General features: G+C 51.4%; 1 protein-coding gene across 2 annotated transcripts; it reads right to left on the minus strand.

Annotated features, from left to right (window-relative positions):
* Positions 1 to 2,658: 2,658 nt before the first annotated feature.
* Positions 2,659 to 16,423, minus strand: SASH3 (SAM and SH3 domain containing 3). Of its 2 annotated transcripts, none has more exons than XM_077890398.1 (8): positions 16,153 to 16,423; positions 9,217 to 9,312; positions 8,401 to 8,547; positions 6,633 to 6,774; positions 5,347 to 5,495; positions 4,987 to 5,196; positions 4,682 to 4,832; positions 2,659 to 4,142 (listed from the first exon to the last, which is right to left on the minus strand). In XM_077890398.1, the coding sequence occupies exons 1-8, from the start codon at positions 16,207 to 16,209 to the stop codon at positions 3,952 to 3,954; spliced, it is 1,143 nt and encodes a 380-aa protein (XP_077746524.1). In that variant the 5' UTR covers positions 16,210 to 16,423; the 3' UTR covers positions 2,659 to 3,951. The 2 variants fall into 2 exon arrangements, with proteins under 2 accessions (XP_077746524.1, XP_077746523.1); XM_077890397.1 differs by having other exon boundaries at positions 2,659 to 4,145; positions 16,153 to 16,422.
* Between the last annotated feature and the right edge of the window lie 8,456 nt (positions 16,424 to 24,879).

Genomic DNA, 24,879 nt, shown 5'->3' on the forward strand with positions numbered 1-24,879 from the left:
TGAAGTCATGTAATTACTAAGTGGAGGAGCCAGAATTTGAAGACATTTTAGTTTAACTCCAAAGCCTTTGCCCTTGGTCACTACACGAAGTAGGGATTCAAGCTGAGATGGGCCTTGAAGGGAATGAAACAGAGGGAGGAAGGTGTTGTGGATTTAGGGGTTCTGACACGTTATCATTCATTATGCATTGATTTTGTGCTGGACACTCTGCTAAGCATTTTATGTACACTAGTTCACTCAATCTTTGTAACAACAGCATGGGGCTAGTACTACTGTCTCCACCTTATTGATTTGGAAAGTGAGGATCGAGGAGGTTAAGTGACTTGTCCAGGGTGACCCAGCTAAGGGACCAAGCCAGGACTTGAACTCGGGTTAGCCCTGACTCTTAACTTCTAGGCTTTGCCTGTCCACTTGCTATCCCCAGGCCCTAGAGGGGCCTAAGGTCAGAGGAAGAGCCCAATGCCCTCTTGGACTAGCCCACTTCCACCCTTCCAAGGGGAGCTAGAGGCTATAGCCACCTGGGCCTCTGACATAGACTAGGAGTGGGGATAGAGGGTCTCCAGCTGGGAAGACTCAGCCTCTTGAACTGCAGGCCTCGATTTGCGGGGCCTAATGGATAATACGATGAGGTCCCTATTGGCATCTTCTAGAAGTCTATGGGCTGGAGAAAAGGTTCCAGCAGCCCTGCCTGGAGGAGGAGCTTCAGGCCACGGGCTAAAGCCCTACCTGACACTACACTTCTCATCCCTCAGGCCCTGGCCTATAGAGTATATTTCCTTGTTGCCTCTCCTCACCTGCCCCTCCCAAAATCCTGTGGTCATTGGAGTCTTTGCACGACTACCTACTTCCAGCCTATATCCAGCCTATAAACCCAAATGGGGCCAATAGCCCTGAGACACTTCCCACTCTCCTCCCTAGGATGGGTGGGTGGGAGTTCAAATCATTTCTCAGTCTGATTTTGCTTTTTCTGGTATTTCCCTTTTCTCAGCTTAGACCTAATAGATAGATATTACCCAGGGATTTTGAATGGGTTGGGAATCTCCTCTGATGAGGTCCCCTTGCTGTGTGTGGGTTTTAAGTACCATGGGCATTATTCATCCCCCACTCCCCACCTTCCCAGAAGCCTGTGCCAAAAGACAGCAGGATAATGACTTGGCTACTGCCTCAAGTTGGAGGCCAGAGGTCTGGGTTTTTATTTTTTCAAAAGTTAAAATGTTGTTCTTTTTAAAATAGACATAAAAATAATAGATACTTTTGAAATTCAAACAAAAGAAAAGAAGAATATAGAAGGTGAACACCTCTCCCTCACTCCTCCACCCCACCCTACTTGTCTCACTGGTAACCATTTGGTGCAGATCTTTCCAGTCTTTATTCTTTTGTATGTTTGCCTTTTCTTAGATAAAAATGGAATCACCCTATAAATAATGTTTTAGTATTTGTTTTTCCCCCATGATATAGCACAGACTTCTTTTACAGTAAGAATGTTTGTACATTATTTGTATAATTTTAAACTTTTTAATTAAACAATAAAAAACCATGAAGATCTTCCCTGTATCATTAAATATTTTTCTACATCATGATTAATGATGCACAGTATTGTGTGAATGAAATATAATGTATCTAACTAACTCCCCATTTGTGTTGTTTCCAATTTCTTACTCTCAGAGACAAAGCTGTTGTGAGAATCCTTGTCCATATATCTGATATATCTGCATGCACTTATGAGACTCTTTCTGGGGATCAAATCCAAGGAGGGGAATGGCTGGGTCAAAGGGTGTCAAAGGTGCATTACGGGGGGTCAGATTGCCCTCCAAAGGGCAGGGGCTTCTGAAAGCTTGTTGGGCTCCCTGCACAACTTCTTCAACCTGACTGAGCTGCAGGTTCCTCCTCTGTAAAATGGGAAGATGATGGTATGTACCTTGGGGCTGGGGGTACTGTGAAGATGATCTGAGAGAATAAATGCAAAATGCTTGGTTTTGGGCAGTAAGTGATATCATTGGAGTCGTGAGGCTGTTTGGGCCTCTCCTCATTTCTTTGGTTAGGATACTGCTTGCCATTTAGTGGCTGTGGGTAGCAGGAGCAAAGCCTGAAAGCAGAGTGGCCCTGTCCTCACTCTGGGGGCAGCTCTCAATCCAGTTTGCCCTCCCTAATGCCGTTAATGGCAGCAGAAACAAAGGAAGCCCGGGGTCTCCATCTCTGTCCTACCTTCCTGGAGATAGTGCAGCTTCAGTGGGCACAGGTGGGGCCTGAGAAGAGGTGGCCCCAGAGGGAAGGCCCTGCGAAATCCAAACCTCTCCTATTTGGACCTGGACGGCTCCTAGTTCCGGCCCTTCCTCACTGAGGGGTCCTCAAGGCTCTTGATAAATAATCATTCTAGGAAGACGGACATAGTTACCCCCCCCCCCCACTCTCAGACCCCAGCAAGGCCTATGGCCCAGGAGCCTGTACTCTGAGGAGAGCTGGTTAGTGGGAAGAGCAGAGATAGCGCTTCTTACTGGAGCTTTCAGTCCGCAGGATCAAGGGCAGTGAGCATCTTCAGGGAAGGGACAGATGGCCCTGAAAGGACAATGGAGGTCATTTTGCCAAGTCCAGCTTCGAAGGATACTGGTCTGAACCTTCTCCAACCCTCTCCCTATAGGAAAGACAACTGGAGACTAATTAGTTCCACCTATGTTTATTGCTGCCAACTTAGCCCCCTCCAACCCGTCATATTTACACCAAGCCCTTCCCCTAAGCTAGCTTTTACCAAATTTCCTCAGAGTAGGTCCAAGGCTGTGTTCACTAAGCAGGCAGTCCTAGATGTAGTGGGCACTGTTCCTGGGTTACTCTGTGAATTCAGGGCACAGTCTGGGTACTGAGGTCACCAGAGGCCCCCACTGACAGGTATACTTCCCCCTCCTTCTGGAGTTCAGGGTACATCAAAACCTTTTGCAAAGCAAAGTTGGGGTAGTGGACTCCCCAGTGTCAAGCTTTGTGCTTTCTTTGCTTGTAAGAAGCCGTATAGGTGGCCAAGTCTGAGTTCAGACTTGCGTGTGACTTCCGGGGTGCAGTTCTGTCCTTGGAAGTCAGGTCTGGCGATCTGCCATCAGCCTTCAGAGGAAGTGTCATTGGCCAGGGCTGGGAGTGGAAGGAGAGGGTGCATGTTGTATGAGGTCTGGGCATTGTTTTCAGCCAGGGGAAGTTGCAGCTTGGCTTGAGTTATGTGGGGAGGTACAGAATGAATAAGCGGGAGGAGCCATTTCATTTGGGAGCCCAAAGCCCCTTCAGCTCCCCCAGTAAACCCCACTGGCGTCCTGGGCTACAGGTAACAGAAGAGCAGACACTTAATGTCACAGAATGTCTAAGCTGGCCACACCATCGGCAATATCCATTCTAATTCTCACCAGTTAGTGGCCAAGCCTTTCAGAAAGTTAAGGAGAAGGAATGAGGGAAAGGTACATGCATGTGGCTTTTTCCAAGCCTTGGTTGGGGAAGTCGGTATCTACCCTATCTACCCGTGATCAGTTTGGGGCCTCTAAAAGGGCCAGCTTCCCCAGGGTTCTGAAATCGACCTGAAACACTGGGCCCCTGTTTCAGCAGCGGTGTGACAAGGGAAAGTGGTGTGGGGGTGAGGGGGGCTTGGGGGCCTGGGTGGTGAGGGACATGGGTAGGGTGGCCCCTCAGTGTCCCACTCGCTGTGGCTGGGAGCAGGTGGTGCTTGGACGTTCTGTGCTATCCGTAACTGGTGGAGGGAGGGTGCTGGGCAGGTGGGATGTGCCCTTGGGTGACTCCTCATCCACTACGGCTGAGCCTACAGGGCCCTGGCCGGCCCCTGCAGCCCTGGGCACTCCCAGAGGAGCAGGGCTGGGCTCGGCACCAGTCCACCAGGGTCTGGGCCACCGTGGGAGGCCGGGCCCGTCCCTGCAGTCTCTGCTTCTGGGGCCCAGCCTCGGCCATGCCACCACCTCCGCCTCAAGGCGCCCCGGCCAGGGAGAGGCCGTGCAGCTGCTCCTCAGCGCCCGCCAGCTCCGCCTCATCACGTCCGCTCTCTGAGCCCTCGAAGCAGCCAGAGTCTCGAGGAATGTCCACCTTGGGTTCAGACACGGTGTTTGCCAGCGGCTCCTGGCTGCTTTCGGTGCCCTCTTCCGCTTCCTCGCTGCCGGCTGCTGGGGGAAAGGAAGGAGATGGAATATTGGGGTGGGGAGGCTTGGGCCTTAGCTAAGAGGGGGTTCAGAAGCCCAGGGAGCCCCTGTGGGAGGATGGGGGGGACCCTGGGAAGTCCCCTGTGGGCAGTCTCTCCCTCTGGGCTCCCTCCTTCCCTGCCCTTCTCACTCTTTCTGGCTTAGAACAGAGTGGGAGTGGTTTCCAAGCGGCAACCCAGGCAGGAGCTCAGCCTTTTTCAGCCCCTAGCTGGGAGCCCAGAAACCTGCGCTTGATTCCTGGCCATGCTATAGCTCCAACTTTGAGGCCTTGAGGACATGCCTTACCTTTTCTGGCCTTAAGTCTCCCCCTTTGATCCCAAAGGGAGTTGGACCTGATCATCCCTTAAGGCCCCTCTGTGGGTAAACTGCCTGAGACTGGAGTTCAAGCGCGGAAGTGCCTTCCCGCTGCAGAGGGGTGCTGGGGCTGAGAGTGGTCAGGGGGCAGGCCTCCCCCCCAGTACCTGCAGGCACCCCCACATCCTCCTCCTGAGCCCACTCACTGTCGTAGTCCAACAGCAGCTCGGCGGCCGTGAGCAGCTTGGCTCGATGCTGTGGGTCTGTGATGTTCAGCTCATTGAGGTGCGTTTCTCGAAGCTCTTTGAAGTCCTCTAGAGTCTGGTAGCCATTGAGCAGCAGGGTGGACGTGTGCTCCTGCGGGCAGAGGTGGACCACCAGGGTGTGGCCACTCGCCAGCCACCCCTGCATTGGGATCCCTCCCTTCCCACACAGCTGACCATGCCCCGGCCTCTAGCCCCAGGCCAAATGCGCCTCCCTTGCTGAGACGGGCCCAGGTCCCAGCTCAAACCTCCAGGCCTATGCGCTCCAGCAGCTCGTGCAGAGTCTTTGGCTTGGGCCTCTTGCCCTTGCTTTGTCGGCGGCTGGGGCGGGCGGGCCCCGCGGCCTCCTCTGGCAGCACATCCACATAGATGAACTTGAAAGATCCCAGCCTGCCATTGAGCAGGCCCAGCCACGTGCCCACGGGTGGCTTTTCAATGATCTGGATCACATCTCCTTTCTGTGGGAGGACAGGAACACAGAGTGGAGGAGGGTAGAGGAGAAGTGTATTTCCTTGGCTTCTGCCGACATCGTCCTACTCTGGTGCAATACAGCCTCCTCTGTGGGCACAGCCTGCCATGCTCGGGAGAGGCCTAGATGCCAACCTTACCTGCAGTTTCAGCGAGTCATGGTCATAGGGGCTGGGAGTGAAGTCGGTGTGGACTCGTGCCCTGCCACAGAAGGGTCCTGTGTACTGGGGGGCAGGTGGTTCCTCTCCGAAGCTGCCAGAGCCTGGGCTGGGGCTGCAAAGCTCACTGCCTGCAGGAGATGGGGCAGAGAGGAGGGTCACCTTTGTCCCAAGACAGCTGGGGCAGTACCCAGGAGGTACCTTCCAAGGGCTGTGGCTAGAAATCCCAAGGCCACCCTGCAGGAGCACAGCTTCATCTGTGGAGCCTCAGACATGAAAATTGTTGACCACAGCAGGAGGAATGGGACTAAAGAATGAGCACATTGGGAAAACCTCTAGAGACTGGTTCAACATCCCAATGAACAGATAAGGAAAACAGAAGCCAGCCAGGCCAACTGAGAGCCCAAGACCTCTCACCTTATAATTGGTCTCAACTCCAGGTCTTCTGACTCCCACTCCAGTGCTCCTAGAAGCCACCTTCCACCCGGGAAAATACACCCTAAACTAATATTTTACTTTCTGTACTTACTAAGACTCAGTGTCTAGTTACAACATCATATGGAAATTCAGATGGTCTCTTTCTCTCTGGGAAGGGCGGGATGAAGGGTCTTGTAAGTGGCTTTCAGGAGGGAGGGGCTGGGAGGTGTATGTGGAGCCAGTGAAAGAGCACAGAAGTTATAACTAGCCTGAAGAGTGAGAAGGGCAGTTCCTCCGTGGGTCTGTAGCTCAGAGCCTGCAGCCCCTCCTGCCCAACCCCACAGACACCTAGAAGATGCCAAATCATGCCCCAAGACCAGTGAACCAAAGGATGCAGTCTAAGAGACTGTCTTCCCAGCTGGAGACCCTCTATCCCCATCCCCAGCCTGGGATGTCAGAGGCCTAGGTGGCTGTAGCCTCTAGCTCCCCTTGGAAGGGTGGGGATGGGCTAGTCCAAGAAGGCAATGGGGCTCTTCCTCTCCCTTGGGCCCCTCCAGGGCCTGGGGACAGCAAGTGGCAGCTCCTGTAGGGTAGACCTATGTTCAAGACTGAGTCATCTTGGGCAAGTGAAAACCTCCCTGAGCCTCAGTTTTCACCTCAATAAAGTGGGGATAGTAGCGTTGGTACCATGCAGTTGTAAAAATGTAACATGACAAGGGCTGGGCAAGTTCCCAGAAGGCAAACTGTAAAGGTTCATTTCTCTTACCTCCCTCCCAGACCGCCACATGCATGGCCTTAACCCAGTCCTCTTCTCCCGACTTAGCAGATGTCCCCTTCTGTCTCCTACTCACCTGTGGATGCCTGACGGCTAAGTGCTGGGAGCTCATGCTCCTCCTGCTCAGAAAAGGCCAGTGCCATCTTCTCAGGGCTGGGGCTGTCCAGGCTGCAGTCTGGAGATGTCGGGGAGGCGGAGCCCTCCTCCAGAGTGTCTCCCTGCAGGGGAGGGGAGGCAAGGAGCCCTGAGCAGCCCTGGCTGGGATGCCCATGGGGCAGCGCCGGGCACAGAAGAAATGGACCTGAGCTCTCCAGAGGACTGGGGTCTGGCTTGAGCACTCCCCCATCCCGCTCTGCCACTTAGAGGCTGCACCACACTCTCTGAGCCCATGTTCCTGCTTCTGTGAAGTGGGAATGACCGTCCTCACCCCACTGACCTCATGCAATGGGGATGCTGGTGAATGTGCTCTGTCAGCATAAGGTGGTGATGTCCACACATTGGACTTAGGCTGGACTGGGGCAGAGTCCCACACACAGGGGGCACTGGCCAGGAACTACTTTCTGCCCTGCTTCTCTGGGCCAGCCAGGCATGCTTGCCCACTCATTTCATCCTCACGGCCATACTTGAAAGTAAGTGCTGCGATAATTCCAAGTTTAAAGAGGAGAAGTCATGGAGAAACGTTCCCAAGGCTGCACAGGAACCCACTACTGAGCTGGCCTGACTCCAGAGCTCCTCCGCCTCACCAGCCCTCAGGGCGGTGGCAACCCTTTCACAAGTGGCTCTCTAGGAATCAAAGCCCGGATGCCAATTCCTGTGTTGTAAATACTCCCCACCGCTGCTGACATCCAGCTACCGCGGTGAGGTCACTGACCCACCAGCACCCCTCTGTGGGCTGATTCTACCACACAGAGGCCGTAGATGCTAATAACCACAAGAGCACAGAGATCAGTGAACCATAGTCTAAGAATTGGGAAATCATGAGTTTGGAAGATGGACCGTAGTCTCTTTATTTTTAACATAATTTCTTTCATTCTAAGTTTATAGAATTTAATTTTCAGTAATGGTGGTTTCATGTAATGAAACCCTGTAATGGCAGGGTTTCACACCTGCCTCACAAAATTCCTGAAAATTTGACCAATTGCTGTCCTGAGCTGGTATGGCACACCACCACCTGGGAACCTTCTGGAAGAGCCCCGAGCACAGGCCACTCACTGTGTGTTCCACCCTTTCTCCTTGGGCCCCAGCCAACCTTCTCTATTTTTTCTCACAGGGGCCACTCTTCCAATCCAGTCTTCCCAATCCCAGAGGCTAGTTCCAAGCAAAACTTTGAGGTGAATGAATTCGCATCAGGCAATCCCATATCCTTTTCAGTGACTCCCCTTTCAGGCCTGTCTTCTTAGGAAGCTTCTGCTATGTAGACTTTCATCCCCCTTCAGACCCCCTCGTGCTCCCTTGGGAAGTGCCTCACTGCCAGTCCGTGGCTGAGTGAGCTCTCTTCCCATAGGACCTTCCTTGTCTCTCTTTTTAAAAAGATTTTATTTATTTATTCATGAGAGACACAGAGAGAGGAGAGAAGCAGAGAGACAGGCCGAGGGATAAGCAGGCTCTCCATGGGGAGCCTGATGTGGGACTCCATCCCAGGACCCTGGGATCATTCCCTGAGCCAAAGGCAGATGTTCAACCACTGAGCCACCCAGTTGTCCTGGGATCTTCCTTCTCATATGGAATCAGGCCCTCAAGCACAGTACCTGAGGTATGGCCAGCAAGGTGGCTGTGCTCACACCCTGCCAGAGCACTGTCTGTCCCCTCCCATTCCCTCCCCTCCCCTGCACTGCAAGCCTCACCATCTCTTCTGACAGGGCCTTCACCATCATCTTGCCCATCTTCCTGTTCATGGTTCGGGAGATCACGGCCCTCCACTTTTTCCCCAGCTTTTTGCCACTCTTCCCAGCATCTTCTGTGGTAGGGACACTTGAGTCGTCTTCTGGAATCTGTGACAACAAAGGAGGAGGTCCAGGATTTAGGGGCAGAAGGAGGCCTTCAGGTCCTGGTAGAGAATGTAGGGTGGGAATGAGAGGCCCTCCCATCCCTTCCCTCCTAGCCCCCACCCTGTCCCATACTCAGCCCTATTAATTTATAATTATTTTGACAATTACAGTTGACCCTCAAACGACTTGGGGTTGAAGGTGCCAACTCTCCCCGCTGCTGTGCACAGATGAAAATCCATGTATAACATTTGACTCCCCGAAAACTAAACTATTAATAGCCTACTGTTGACCAGAAGGCTTACCAATGACATAAACAGTGGATTAACACGTATTTTGTATGTATGTGTACTATATACTGTATTCTTATAATAAAGTAAGCAAGAGAAAAGGAAACATTATTAAGAAAATTGTAAAGAGGACAAAATACATCTATGGTCCTGCACTGTATTTATTGAAAAAAAAATCCAACTGTAAGTGGACCCATGCTGTTCAAACCCGGATTGTTCAAGGGGTCAACTGTAACTTGTAATTGCAAAGAATGTGGAGGAGTTCTTGGGGCCCAAATTTGGGAGGGTTGGCCTTCTGTAAGCAGGCTTTCCTGAATCCACAAATCTCCTCTTCCCCCCACCCAGGGCCAGCAGCCAGATCCCCCTGGGAGGCTCTGCAACTCACATTATCATCCAGATTAAACTCCTTCTCGCTCACCACGGGGGAGCTGGGTTTGGATTTGGCAAAATCCTTGAAGCTGCTGGAGCGCTGAAGTGAGAGCTGGAAGAAGCAGATGTGCTGCCGTCAGTGATGCTCGGTGGAATAAAGAGCAGGGACAATGTCACTCAGCGCCACAGGTGCCCTGAGGACCCAGGGCTAATGAGGTGAAGCATCAAAGTTGTGCTTGGAGCCACCTGGCTTCCTGCTCTTCTTCAGCCAAGAGTAGACTCTGATGTGGGCCCCAGAGCAAGCCCGACTCAGGAGCCTCCAAGCCCAGCCAGGCCTCAGACAAAGCCCACATTTCCACCAGCACCTGCAATCTGCTCCCCAGAATTCTGGAGGCAGTGAGTCAGAGCAAAAGCATAGCTCCCACTAGAGGTGTCCCCTCATCGCGACAATAGCATCACCTTTATTTACATAACAGAGCAAACCTTCCCCAACACCACAGCCTCCTCTTTGCCCTGGATCTGTGGCAAGCATGGTGTCCCTGTCACCGTAAGGGTGGTGAATGCATCGAGGTCTCCAGCTTGGTGAACCTGTGTCTCCAGAAGAACAAGGCAATCCCCCCCCCGCCAGGAGTCAGTAAGACCTGGCATTATGCTTTCTGGAAACTTTCAGTCAAGGCTTATTAAGGGAAGATGCCAACAGATTTGGGACGTGACCGATTGGGGCTAATTTAGTAAAAGAAAGTTGCTGTTGGGATCTCTGGGTGGCGCAGCGGTTTGGCGCCTGCCTTTGGCCCGGGGCGCGATCCTGGAGACCCGGGATCGAATCCCACGTCAGGCTCCCGGTACATGGAGCCTGCTTCTCCCTCTGCCTGTGTCTCTGCCTCTCTCTCTCTCTCTCTGTGACTATCATAAATAAAAAAATAAAAAAAAAAAAAAAGAAAGTTGCTGTTTTTTCTTCCTTCACTTCGGCTTTTAACCTTAGCCACTAACACGATGAGCTGACTTACTGTTGCTGTGCTGCGCCAGTGTTTGGACTTTTAAAGCCAGCTGATTGTTTGCACTGAAGAGACTATTTTCAAGAAATGAGCTTTCTTAACTGTATATGCGTGCAAATGGCAAGATAGCAGCCAGAAGCCAGGGCTGAGCAGGTAAGGAGTCAGGCTTTACATACAAGAAGTGAAGGCTGAGCCTGAATCAAGATCAACAGTCAAGACCAGAGATACATACAGGAACCAGGGTTCACAGATGGCCAGACAGATAGAGCGGGATAGACTGCAGACACCAGAGATAAGGGCTTGAGGAACCGAAGCCCCAAACCCACACAAAGCTGAAAGTTTCACATCCTCTTTCCTATGAAAGGGGGGGGTCCACTGACAACCCCCCAGGGCAGGGGCAATATCACCTGCCCCCCCCCACAACTGGCCCAAATTCCTGGGGCCTCCGGTGGTAGGGGGAGACTCTTGGGGACTTTTGTTCTCTTGGTGGGTCTTGACCAAAGCAAGCCAGCTCTCAGGGTCAGGGGCCACACCTCCCTAGAGGTGGCGGCAAGTTAGGGGACCAGAAACTGGGTCAGCGGTCAGGCCAAGCAGACACTACCACCAGGAGGGCCTCCTGGATGAGGCACCTACAGCCTCAGTCAGAAAGCCTCTTCTGGGCTATGCTGGGGAGTTGGGTAAGGGGGGCGTGAGTGGACATGGCGGGGGAGCATGACCGTGGGGCGACTGCTCTGGTTCCCATGCATCTCCTCCATCGTCTTTCCTTGGCTTTCCCCACCCACTATTCTTTCCTCTTTTTCTCCCTTTCTTTCCTCTTCTCTCCTCCACCTTTTGTTTATTTCCTCTTCTTGAATGGCTAGGATGCAGCTGCCTGGATAACTTCCTCCTCTTATTGCCTGGAAAAGAGGGAACAGAGAGAGGGTGGGCACCAGGCTGGCCAGAGCCCAGGGACGGCAGGCCGGGCTGCTATTTATAGACCGATGGGACCTATTATGGCCTTCCTTGCACCACCCCCTCCACTTGGTCTGCAGACGAGGAGGCTGAGAGTCGCCCCAGAAGCCCCAGGGACTGGCAAGCATGCAAGAGGGCAGGCCCAGGGCCAGAAGTGGACTTTGTTGGGGAGAGTAAACTCACCACCAGACTGCAGTTCTTTCCTCTTCCTGTCATTAATCTGCAGGCTGGGGGTCCAGAGGAGGACCTTTGGCCCCCCGGGGACCTGACGTCCGGGCCCTTGTGTCCCAGCTTCAGCTCAAAGCGGGAGGAGACAACCCCAAAGGGCCATAGGTGGTGCTGGGACTTGGACCCTGCTGGCCTCTCCTTAGCGGGATGTGGAAAGGACTAGATATGTGCTTCAGGTGGCCAAGGGAGGGGTTGGCCAGGGTGGCCTTTTGCCCCGCCTACCTCCAACCTCAGGGGCAATCACAAATATCCTAAATGCTTTTTGGTGGTCTTGAAATGATCCCCAACCCATCTTCGAGTTGAAATCCTTGAGACTCCTTGGATTTTCCACCTGGCTTCCCTTTGGGGTGAGGCCTTCTTGGGGGTCCAGGGCAGGAGGTAGTACCATACACTGTTGGCCCCTCTTCCATATCCAAGGGGAGTACGTGGGCCTCTCAGAAACAGCTACTTTCCTGGCATCAGACATTGGTGAGTTCAACTCTGGGATGTGTGACAAATCATTTAACCTCCCTGACCCTCAGAGTCTGTCAGCTGGCAGTCACATCTTGATTCTGCCATTGACCAGCTGTTTAAAGTGGAGAGAGTTCCTCAACTTCTCTGGGCTTCCATTTCCTCATGGGTAAAATGAAGACAAGAACGCCTACTTCACTGATTGCTGTGAGGATAGAAGGCTCTACTGCAACCCCGTAGCGAATGTCTGTGTGTGCTCAGCCTTTTTTCCGACCCCCTCCAGACTCTTGCCCAGGGTGTGCCCTACCTGGAACACTCCATCCTTCTCTGTCACCCCTAGTTTCTCCCTTCCTTCAAAATCCAATGGAACTGGAAGCAGCCCACATGCCCATCAATGGTAGAATGGATACAGGAGTTGTAGAGTCATCGAAGGGAGTAGTGGCTAGCAGTGAGCTTAGTACAGCTCTCACTAATGATATGGATGAATCTCAAAGATACACTGTTGAGCAGAAGGAGCCAGCCACCAGAGTACATTATACAGTTACTCATATAAAAAGTTCAAAACCTGGCAAAACTAAGCTATGCCTTTGGAAGTTAGGATAGTGGTTACTCTTAGGGAAAGGGAGTATGTAGTGACCGATAGGAGCATGAGAGAAGCTTCTGGAGTGTCAGAAGTGCTTTTTTTTTTTAAGTAAGCTCTATGCCCAACATGGGGCTTGAACTCACAACCTGAGATCAAGAGCTGCATCCTCTACTGACTGAGCCAGCCAGGCAGCCCGAAAGTGCTTTGTTGCTTGATTTGGGTGCTGCCTATGAAGGAATGTTCACCTTACAGAAATTCATTGAGTGGAACACTTATAATTTATGCACTTCTTTGGATGGATATTATACATCAATAGAAAGGCTTTTCAAATCCAGTTTCGAGGGTGCTGCCCTCTGTAGGAAGCCTCCCCTGATTACCCCCTCAGAGCCTCACACTGCCCCCATTAGCATCTTCGTCCCCTGCTTCCTAAGCAAACTTGGCTCTCACCAGGTGTCTCTGCAACTAGCCTCTCTGTTCCTTCAGCATACCACTCACCCAGCACCCTCTAGGCTCCAGGCACTGGCCTGTGCATGTGTGGGTGGGAATCCAGTAAGAAAGGAGTGAAGCACCTCCCATGTGCCCTGCACCCTGCCAACCACTTTGCGTGTGCTGGCTTACCTCAGCTTCACCACAGCCCCAACTTATATCCTTGCTGCCCAGCTGAGGAGACCAAGACTCAGAAATGAAGTGTCCTAGGCAGAGTTACACAGCGGGCAGGAGCAAGAGCAGGGCTTTGAACCCAGATCTGGGACTCTGAAACCCTGTGTGTGTGTTGCTGTGCTCAGAGCTCATCAAAGTGCCTCCTGGTAAAGAAATGGATTGAGCATAATGGAAACTGTGGGTGGTGTTTGAAGAGAGGCTCCAGGGGAGCAAGTGAGAGCGTGGAGGAGGAAGGGCTCCAGAAGGCTTCATGGAGGAGGCATGTTTAAGCTGGGCCATGCAGGGGAGCCAGGATTTCTCCAGGAGGAGCTGGGAATGTTTAAACAAGAATGAGTTAGAAACACTCTGAGCATAGTCGGCATGGTGGGAGGTGGAGCAGAAAAAGCCATGGAAGATTCCTTGCCAGCCATGCCAAGAAACTTGGGCACTAGCCTGCGGGCAACGAGAAGCCACTGGAAATACAACGCATTTGCGGGTGGGGGTGTCATGTAGAGGTGTGCTTTCCTACTGATGCTCATCAGATTCTCCTAGTACTTCTGGGATCAGTGGGGTGACAGGAGGGTAGAGGGAGAAGGGGTCAAGCCTCTGGAGACTGACAAAGCTTGGCTTGGATTCCTGCTCTGCCACCTACTAGCTGTGTGAACTTGGGTAAGTCACTTCACCTCTCTGGGACTTGGGCATAAACCAGACATAACGACAATACCTGCCCCCGCTTTACAAGGTCCTCCTGAGGAGTCAACGAGCTAAGATATGCGTAGAGTGCATGGCACCTGGCGCCCGATGAGTCCTCCCTTAGTGCAGGCTCTCGGTGCTTTTAAGTCTGGTTTCCTCCACTTTAGGGCCAGGACTGAGACTTGGCCTTTGCAGTGTGCTCCCCGCGCCCGCCCTTGCCTACAGCACCCTCTCATATGCAGATGCCCACACGTGACAGCGTGCTCTCACATTGATTGTTCCAGGCCATCTACACAACCTCCTGAGCCCAGCCAGTCAAGAGCTATCCTCCTTTTCCAAGATGAAGGAGGAACCAAGGCCCAAAGGAGGTCAATGAACTGTCCAAGGTCCTACAGCTAGAACCTGTGGGATTTGAACACCCCCCTACACACACCCGCTTCATGCCCCCTGCCCAGCACATTGTCTTCTGGCGGGCTTGGGAGGAGGAGGAGGGGCAGGAGACAGAAAGAGGCCTCACTTGCCTTTGTGCTTTCCCCTCCACCACATCCCCTCAGCCACTGAGAAGAAGGGACGTGCCTGAGGTCACAGTGCTGGAGCTGGGCTGCTGTCCTTGGGCCTGGGGAAGATGCTCTCTCTACTTCTGGAAGCTTGGCTTTTCTTAGCACCTTTCCACAGTATTGGGGCTCGGAGAGTGGCTCTTAAGGCTGGTCAGGCTGATAGGGGTGGGGCAGGGCTTGCCTGGATGATTTTCCCTAGAGGGACATGGACCTCTGAGTGCCACACTGGCCTTGCTTCTCCTGGGGGGAACCTGAGGGGAGAATTCCAGAAGCCTCACCACCAAATACAGAATCTGGATAATGAGAGTCAGGGAAGGAAATGGGGACCTCCAGCTTCTGGGTGCCCTTGGGCATCTCCGTCCTAGGTGGCACAGGGTCCCCTTGTCAAAGTGTCAGCTCTTTCTCAAGCTCTTTCCTCCAGCTCAGCTCCCCTGTGGTTTGGGGCTCAGCACTGTCTATAGCAGCCTCTGTTTCCCACCCCCATCATGCCAGAGAGCAAGGGGAAGTGGGGCCTGCTCACCGAGGAGTGGCAGCCAGTGGCAAGTCTGTTGGGACTAGCGCCAAGTGGCGCTTGGATGCGGATGACGGAGCCTGTGTGAAGATTCATGAATGTTTACCCTCCTCTGCCCACCTCCACTGCAACTTTAGAGAAGCATCTGGGGTGGGGAGAGTACAGCCGGAAGTGACAGCCACCCCAGGACCTGAGAGGGCGCAGGATGCACACACCAGTGCCCTGCGGCTCAGCCTTTGAGCTGGCTCGATCTCCACTTGGGAGCTGCTCCCCTGACAAGGGGGCTCCCCCATAGGGCACCTGGGCTGAGCTCCAGGGAAAACAGCAGGACATAGTGAGGGACTGGAAAGACCCCGAGTGTGGGCCTGGGGCTAGGCCTGGGTTTCCTGGACTTGGTTCAAGCCTGCCTGGGGATGGTCCTAGGATCCTGTTGGATGTGTGGAATGTATTTTTTGATTGCCTGGGAGAGACCCATAATCAAATAAAAGAATAAGTCTAGAAATCCTCAAATCCAACTAGAGAAACCTAGATCTGGCAGTCTTCAATAAATCTTCTGGTTTGGCCTCTGCCCTCTGCTCCAGGACAGCTGCTTTTCCTCTTGGCCTTTAGAATCCCTCCACTGAATCTGTCCTCCTCAGCCCTCACTCTTCCTTTCCATCTCACCAGCTTTATTTCTCATTTTTCACAAGTAACTTCTCCTTGCCTGGACAGAACCTGCATGCCCCCTGCATCCCACTGTTTTTTCGGAGACCCGTTTCTTGAGTCTAGAAATCACAAGGGGCCCCCTCTCCAGGTTGTCCACCTCTCCCATGGGCCTGGGGTGCTGCAACAGAGCGGAAGCAAGTGGGCAGAGTCTGGCCGTGGCCAGAGGGCTGGGGCCCCAGGAGCATCATGGCGCCTATCTGGGTGGCCTAGCAGGGCCCCTTGAGCGAGATGGCTCCTGAGAGGCGGTGCTTGAGCAGAAGCAGTGGCAGGACCAGCGCAAGGGAGACAGAATGAAATAGTCCTATGATGCAACTTGAGAAGTGTATTTTGTGATTCTTGAATTCTAGTCTAGGATTCTAGCTCCTGATTTTAGGTCTCTGTACCATCATTGTAGGGTTGAATTCTGTAACTCTAGACTTCTAAGTGTCTATAACCCTGATTCTCTAGATTTTGAAAGTCTCTTCTATACTTTTGTTACTATGGTAACCTTGGGGACCCTAACCCATTGCCCTTGGGAGAATGCCCTTGCCTACAGACTCAACACTCCCCCTTTGGCTCTTCCCACTTCTGAGAGTCCTGGAGGGAATGGGTTGAGAGAGCAGAGGGAAGGGGAAAGTGAGTTTCCCGAGATGCTCCTCACCTTTCTCTTCTGAGTGGGCTCCTTCTCACTGGCGTTGGAGGGTTTGCGGCGCAACATGGTCCTTTACTCTGGTGACACTCCGTCCTTGCAATCCTAAATGTTGAGATGCCAAGTCCTCTTGCTCAGCCTCGCAAGCACCGTCCAGGGGGCACGGCATGGACCGAGCCTCTGGCTGCCACTCTGAGTGCTGCAGAGGCAGCCTCAGGGGTACAGGCCATGGACACCCAGCGGCAGCAAGCATACAGGAAGCCCTGCCACGTGACGTGCTCTTACGGCAATCGCAGCCCCTGCCGGCCCCTAGGGAGGAAGGAAGTCCTAGCTTCAGTCTCCAGAGATTCTGATACAGATGGCTCTTAGGTTGAACAAGCAGAGAAAAGTCCCTACCCTGATGTCTCATGTCAATCAGCACCAGTCCTTCTCATCTCCCTGGAGGTGACCAATCCACTTGACATAATATGGCCTATTCAAGCCTCTTATCTTGCTGACCAGAATCCAGAAGCCAGAAGTTGGGCTATCTCTCTCTGCCTGTTGGACCAATGCTCCTGGTCACCTGACATTGCTAAGTTGTCACTACCACCACTACCACCCCTATAGCCATGACCCTACAGTCATCCCCATTGTCACCAGCATACCTACAGTGAACACCCTTGGCCGTCACCCCCACAGTCATCTCCATTGCAACTAGCACCCTCACCATCGTCAGCCTCATGGCTGTCACCCTCATGGGCATTCCAGCCAGTCACAATGATCTGACCCCCACAATGATCTGACCCCTCCAACCATCATCCTTACAATCATTACTCTTGTAGCCACCACGATACGTCCGTAGGGGTCACTGTGGCAGTCATCCCCACTTCTATCACCACCACTTGCTAGAGCAGCCACTCCTGCAGCCAACACCCCTCAGCCATCCGCCTCTATATACCCCCTCTGCTGTCACTGTCATGGCCATCTCCCTACAGGTACCATCCCCACTTACACCACCTATAGCCATCCTGGCCAGACAGTCAAGCCTGGGGTCAAAACCCCTTGGCTCTCCCCTCCCCGTATATTTATCATCACAACAGCCATCGCCATGAAAAAGACATTCTTTCACAAGCAGTTTCATACCATCAGCAATGTCCCAGGCAAGAGGCATTTCTTCAATGTGTGTGTGGTTTAGAATGTTCACTCCATGGGTTACCTGTGGCAGATATTTTAATAACTTCAATGATTTTCTTCTTATTACAGAAGCTATTCATGTTCTTCACATGTAATTGAGTGAATACAAATACACAAAAAGAAGAAAACTTTAAAATTCTCCATAATGATCTTCCATACTATTTGGATAAATATATTTTTCTGTTTTTGAGCATTTAACTACCTCTCTGTCTCTGTCTCTATTTTACAGATATCATACTGCACAGAAAGCAGATCTGTTGTTTGAAGGGATGGGAAGCAGAGGGAGAGTTCAGAAAGGGCACAAGGATCCTTTTGGGGGTGATAGGTTCACTATCTTGGTTGTGGTGATGGTTTCATGCGTGTATACATACGCCAAAACAAATCACACATTTAAAAAATGTGCAGTTTATTGCAGGTTGATTATACCCAAACAGAGCCATTTGTAAAGTTTTAAAAATGAAAAAATTAAACACCCAAACTGTGTTGGTATCTGCTTGTCATACTGAACACAGTATCACTGAGATTTTCTCACCCTATAAAATATTCAATTATGCCATTCATAATGGGTGCCCAGCAGCCCATGGTCTGAACCTACCATGATTATTTCAGTAGGCCCCCACCCATGAGCTCCGCTTGGCTTCATTTTTCTTTTTAACTCTTCGTGGTATATGCTTAAGGTAAATATTCACAGCCACAATTTTTTCCTTTGGATAGACTTCTGCAGGGGGACACTGGGGTATAAGGTGTGCATCTTTTTAAGGCTTTCCATGGTGCGGGGCTTGTGAAATCCTGGGCTGGCCCTCCCCTGTTCCCAAGATGTTCTTGTGACTTCCTCCCCGCTGTGCCCCAGCCTGCCCCACGCCCTTTGACCATCCAGCCATCGAGGGTGAGCTCAGGGAAGCCACAGTCCTTCTCCCCCAAGCTGAAACCATACTTCCTTGGCTCCGTCCTCAGCCTGCCAGGCCGACTCTCAACTAGATCCTGCAGTCCAGCTCGCCCCCCGCCCCCCCCCACGGGCGGCCCAGGAAGGAGCCCCCCCTGCGGGGTAGAGGGAATAGGTGGGGGCAGGGGCGGTGATCCCGCGGGGCGCGGGGCGGGCTAGGGCCGCAGGGGCTCAGGGAGGGCACCCCGGGGCTTGGGCGGCGGGAGCGGTCAGAGCCGGAGGCCCCCCCCAGAACCTTCCGGGCCTGCACCACGACGGCGGCGGCTTGTCCCCCAACCGGCGTGCAGGATGTGCCCCGCTTCCTGTTTGCTCAGCACGGCCGCTAGCCGAGCTCACACACTAACCGCAGAGCCTTCAAAGGCAGCCAGCTAACAGGGTGCTGGGTGGCTGCCTCCCTGGGCCTGGGAAAAGGCGGCAGGGGTGGAGAGGAACCTCTAGCGAAGCAGAGAGGTGACGAACTCCCCAGGACAGAAGGGAGCAAGTGTGTTCAGCGCTGACCTTTTCAGATGTGCCTCCTCTGGCAGCAGCTACCCCCACCCCCTCTAGGGGCCCAGGGCTCCTCCATCTGGACTCCCCTTCCCACAACTTATCCCCCAGTAGATTGCCCTGGCCCCAGTCCCCTGAGGTCAGTCTCCAGCTGGTTAATGGGCCCTAAACACCTTTTAAACAGGTTTCCCTTCTGGGCAATACATTAACATTTTATAGATTACTTTCCAGGTACACAGAGCCCTCAGCTAAAGAAGTGATCCAGATCAGTAGTGCAGTGAACAAGGCAGCCTCAAACTCGATAATGGGCTGGCAGAAAGGACAGGCACTTTGAAGACATGCAAAATAAATAGTTGTCAAAATCCCTTGCACCTGGGAGCTTAGGGCTAGGTGGGGGGGCAAGCTTACATTTGCTCAGCACTTGTTCTTTGCCAAGCACTACGTTAATCCCAATACAACCCTCTGAGGTTAGCAGTTTAAATTGGGATTATTGTTGCAAAGATGTGCTCAGTATAAGTATGGGGCAGGAAAGCCTTGATTTGGCAGCAATATTAAAGGATGTGTGTGTTTTGGGGTGGGAGGGTCCACAGAGAGTGCGATCCATCTGAACCCTCAGAGAGTAGGTAACAGGATTGCTAAAGACACAAAGGTTATTGTAGGCTGCATTCACATAGAGCAGCTCCCTACCTGCACCCCTGAACAGATTCTGATTTGGTAGAAGATCATGGGTGGCGTGTTTGATGCATTTGGCACCCAGATATGTGTGTAAATGTCCCTTACTCTCTGAATGGGTACAATTCTAGTTTGACAGAATAAGAGTTTGGGTATTGAAGGATATCTATATTTGGATAAACCTCCCAAATGATTCTTATTCTCACCTCTCCCAACCACACACACACACACACACACACACACAAACACACACACCTAGTGGAAAATAATACTCTGTGTCAGGCAGTAGGAGTGAAGAGAAAGTGGAAGGCATCGGGAAGTCTGATTCCATGCATAAAAGCTGAATAGCTAATGCCGTTTAAGTGTGTTTGTGAGATCTATAGGAAGCCCCGTCAACCTGGGGAGTACCCAACCCCTGTAATATTTGGCTTAGAGGGTTGGGGTGGGGAAGCAAGTTGATTTTTAACAGCTGTCATGTAGAGGAAGGGTTGTATTCTGGGTGGCCAGGAATGATGGGAAACAGAGAAATGGAAGGTTTGGGTTCCTTCTGAGGAAGACATTTTCAATACTTATTGATATGTTTTGAGAGAGAGCAGAGAGCAGAGAGCGAATGGGAGAGGAAGAGGGAGGGGGAGAGGCAGAGCGACAGAGAGAGAGAATGTTAGGCAGGCTCTACCCCCAGTGTGGAGCCACACACCGGCTCGACTTCACAACCCCCAGATCATGACCTGAGCCAATATCAAGAGTTGGAGGCTTAACAGACTGAGCCACCCAGGTGCCCAGACATTCTCAATATTTAGATGGTACTAGTTCAGCCCTGGGTAGGTAGTAGAGCTTCTTGTCTCTGGATATGTTCAAGCAGAGACCACACAGTCGCTTGGAAATACTCGGGCATTTCCAAGACCTTGGAAAGGCCAGCCCACGAGCAGAGTTCATGATAGTAATCTTAGGCAGGGAGGGTGAGAAGAGTAAAAGCACAGGTAGGGGAAGGGCAGAGGAGGGGATGAGCCTGGGCAGGAAGCATCCATTCCTCAGGCACACGGACATACATGCAGAGCTTGCAGCTCTAGGAGCATTGAGGAGTCCCTGGCAGCAGGGGCTGATGGGAGAGAAAGTCATCTCTGAATCTCTGAACTCCTGATAAGGTCTCGGTTTAAAAACAAAGAACACCTGCAGGCAGCTGTGGCAATGACCGCAAAGAAGAGGCTGGGCTTTGGTGCTCAGATAAAAACACAGGCACTACTCACTGCAGGGCCTTTCTATGGGATACTAGGAGGGACCAGACTGTTCTGCCTAGGACTGTGTCCAAAGTTTACAAGGACTAAGGTCGCTGAGCAGTCTAGGGGACAATTGTCTAGGGAAGAGGAAGGAGCAGAAGTCACCGCTCAGAAGTGGGGTCAGGTAGAACTGGATTCAAATCACAATATATCACTTACAGGCTGCGTGACCTTGGGCGAGTGACCTTGGGCAAGGCGCTCTTATGGAGACAGTGATAAGGTGGGCCTTGTTTGGGGAGTGTGTGTGTGTGTGTGTGTGTGTGCATGTGTGTATGTGTAACCAGAGTTACCCAGATGACGGGTATAGGGAGAATACTGTCAGTTCAGTGCACAGTTCATGCAAAATGCTCGGTACCTGGTGGGGGACTGTATCACTTCACTTCAGGCCCCACCCACAGTTTCTCCTCTTGCCATGGCACCTGCTTTGACACTTCATCTGGACCCCACCTGAATCTCTGCTAGGTGACTCTGGCCCCTATTCCATGTGCCTCTACCTTGTCAAGGGCAGGGTCCCTCAGGCCAAGCCACTGTAGAACACAGAAGGTATGACAAGCGAGGGAATCCAGAACTCCTTGGGACCCCTGGGAGGGAAATGAGCTTTCCAGCTTCATGGCCTTGCCAAGGACCACTGGGGTTTTCTCAACCAGCCATCCTTCCGACTCGAGCTGCTCACTCAGTTCCTGTTTCACAAAGAAACGAGGAAGTGAGGAGGTGGGCCGGCCAGGGGCAAGGGCTGGCAGGGCATGGTCCGGAGCGCCTCCCACTCCTAGCTCCCAGTGCCTAGGACTGACGGAGGGCCCAGAATGGACTCGGGGAAGGCAGTTGCTATTGATTCTTTCAAATTTCCATATGTTTTTGGGAACCAGAAGCACTCAACCACTGATTTGAGGAAGTGCACAGTGAGTTGGTAAAATTCACTGCTGACGTGGTTTAGCTGGGTGAAGGCGGCCAGCTCCACCCCTTCCGTGGTCCCAGCTCAGGAACTCGAGCCAGCTGGCTGGCAAATGAGGTGAAGTGACTGGCTTAGTTATTATTTTAAAAGTGAACCACTGAGACTGTGTATATATATAAGTATGTATGTATGTATGACCTCACCGAGGCTCTTTCCTATTCCAAAAAGGATTTATAGCATCACAAAATGTAGCTCAAACCATCATCACCACTGTTATCACCGCTGTGTGACCTGAAACAGGTCTCTTTTGGCTTCAGTTTTCTCCTTAGAGGCAGTAGGGAGTGACAGAAGAACATACTGAAAGCAAGAGATGAGCCAGCAGAATTGAGTCAGGATGCTGGGAATTTCATCCCTGCTGTGGCCACAGTTGGCTGTGTGACCTTGGGCAAGTCCTTCTCTCTCTGGGCTGCTGTTGCATTTCCCTATCTGTACATCAAAGGGATGAAACCCGCCTTTTCTTTTCTTTTTTTTTTCCAAGACTTTATTTATTTATTTATGAGAGACACGGAGAGAGAGAGGCAGAGACACAGGCAGAGGGAGAAGCAGGCTTCCTGTGGGGAGCTCGATGAGGGACTGGATCCCAGAATCCTGGATCACGCCCTGAGCCAAAGACAAACACTCAACCACTGAACCACTCAGGCATCCCAAAACACGCTTTTTCTTAGTCTTTGTTTTCTTTTTCCCCCCCACAAGAAAATGTAAAGTTTATTTCAAGAGTACTTATTATATTTCACTTACTTAAAGGCTAGGGGGATAAGTACCCTTTTCTCATAAAATCACACATCATGGGATTTCTACTGTTAAAAGTTACAAAACTCACCGGCCACACACCATTTGAGGACATGGTGATCTCTTATTATTTATAAGGCATAACTATAACAATAATTATGGTTTTTTACACTAATATGCCAAATCCATCTTACTCTTCTGCCATTTTGCTTGAGATAAAGGAACCCAAATACTTCTTTTTTTATATATATTTTTATTGGAGTTCAATTTGCCAACATATAGCATAACACCCAGTGCTTATCCCATCAAGTGCCTCCTCAGTGCCCGTTACCCGGTCACCCCCATCCTGCCGCCTGCTCCCCCCTTCCACTACCCCTTGTTCGTTTCCCAGAGTTAGGAGTCTTTCTAACTAGGAGTTTTGTCACCCTCTCTAACTTTTCCCACTCATTTTCCCTCCTTTTCCCCTATAATCCCTTTCACTATTTCTTATATTCTCCATATGAGTGAAACCATATAATGATTGTCCTCCGATTGACTGCTTCACTCAGCATAATACCCTCCAGTTCTATCCACATTAAGGCAAATGGTGGGTATTCGTCCTTTCTAATGGCTGAATAATATTCCATTGTGTATGTGTAAATGTATGTGTGTGTGTATATATATATAAAACATCTTCTTTATCCATTCGTCTTTCGATGGACACCGAGGCTCCTTCCACAGTTGGGCTATTGTGGACATTGCTGCTAGAAACATCGGGGTGCAGGTGTCCTGGCGTTTCACTGCATCTGTATCTTTGGGGCAAATCCCCAGCAGTGCAATTGCTGGGTTGTAGGGCAGGTCTATTTTTAACTCTTTGAGGAACCTCCACACAGTTTTCCAGAGTGGCTGCACCAGTTCACATTCCCACCAACAGTGCAAGAGGGTTCCCCTATCTCCACATCCTCTCCAACATTTGTTGTTTCTGGTCTTGTTAATTTTCCCCATTCTCACTGGTGTGAGGTGGCATCTCATTGTGGTTTTGATTTGTATTTCCCTGATGGCAGGTGATGCAGAGCATTTTCTCATGTGCGTGTTGGCCATGTCTATGTTTTCTTTGGTGAAATGTCTGTTCATGTCTTCTGCCCATTTCATGATTGGATTGTTTGCTTGTGCTGAGTTTAATATGTTCTTTATAGATCTTGGAAACTAGCCCTTTATCTGATACGTCATTTGCAAATATCTTCTCCCATTCTGTAGGTTGTTTCTTAGTTTTGTTGACTGTTGCTTTTGCTGTGTAGAAGCTTTTTATCTTGATTAAGTCCCAATAGTTCAGTTTTGCTTTTGTTTCCCTTGCCTTCACAGATGTATCTTGCAGGAAGTTGCTTTGGTCATGGAGCTCCTAGTCCAGACTGGCTATGGAATTTGTAGGACCTGGTACAAGGTGAAAACGCAGGACGTCTTGTTCAAAAATTCAAAAGAAATTTCAAGATGGTGATAGCGGAAAACAGGGCTCTTCCGTTTTCTTTTAAGATTTTATTTATTTATTTATTTATTTATTTATTTATTTATTTGAGACAGCAAGTGAGCACGAGTTGGGGGAGGAGCGGTGTTGGGGGCAGAGGGGGAGGGAGAAGCAGACTCCCTGATGAGCAGGGAGCCTGAGGATGTGGGACTCAATCCCTGGGCCCTGAGATCATGACCTGAGCCAAAGGCAGCCCCCCCAGGTGCCCCTGGACAGGGCTCTTCTAAGCACAAGGCCTTAAGTGACTACACAGGTCAATCCCCCAGAAGTTGGCTTTGCAACAATTTCCAACACAATTTTATAGGAAGCCCACGCAGGCTGCTTTTGGCTGGGGCTCTGTTTTCTGTGGCTGTCCTTGTAGCATGTCTAAGGCACTTTAGGCTCTCAGAAGCTGGAAAAACACAAATTAGATACTTGGTCAAAAGCCTGTCTGGTTTTGATGATTTATGTATAAAATTTGGATCCTGTTTTTTTTTCCTTACCTACCTCCAAAGGTGAGGCAAGAGTTGAACTCATGCTGAGCAAAGAATATCATTATCATCTCCTGTCTGCGTGGCTTCCTGTCTCAGAGTGCTGTCATATCCGGATCTTATAAGCCTCTCTCACCTCTACCATAACCTCATATGGAAGGTGGTATAGGTAGTTTACAGAAGAGATGACTGAAGACCAGAGAGGTGAAGGGGCTTTTCTGAGGGGGGCATTTATTTATCTTCAATTCCCAATGATGTCTCAAGTGCTCCTGTGGGCATTAGCCTTGCTGTATGCGTCCTGAATGTGTCCCTGCCTGGTGCCGAGGGAAGCCCTCCCAGCAGGCTGCTCAGTGTGCTGGCCATCTGGGGTCCAGGGAGGGAGGAGCTGGGGTGGCAGCAGCCCCCTCTGCCGTCGTGCTTCTGATGCCAGGGCTCCTAACCTCATGACGGTGAATTGGAAGGGGTGGTTAAGGGGAGAGATGTCACAGAATGCTGAGTTTTGCACTGAAGGGAGGAAAGGGGAGTACGTGAGCTAC

This window comes from Canis aureus, chromosome X, assembly GCF_053574225.1.
Source record: "Canis aureus isolate CA01 chromosome X, VMU_Caureus_v.1.0, whole genome shotgun sequence".
Lineage (NCBI taxonomy): Eukaryota > Metazoa > Chordata > Mammalia > Carnivora > Canidae > Canis > Canis aureus.

Bases quoted from the DNA above. Each gene is read 5' to 3' on its own strand.
- SASH3 (XM_077890397.1), bottom strand. From the start codon at position 16,209: ATGTTGCGCCGCAAACCCTCCAACGCCAGTGAGAAGGAGCCCACTCAG. The intron at 8,548-9,216 runs GTGAGTTGCAGA...TTGTTGTCACAG, and splicing joins AGTTTAATCTGGATGATAAT to ATTCCAGAAGACGACTCAAG. The intron at 4,833-4,986 runs GTTTGAGCTGGG...CTCTGCCCGCAG, and splicing joins TGGAGCGCATAGGCCTGGAG to GAGCACACGTCCACCCTGCT.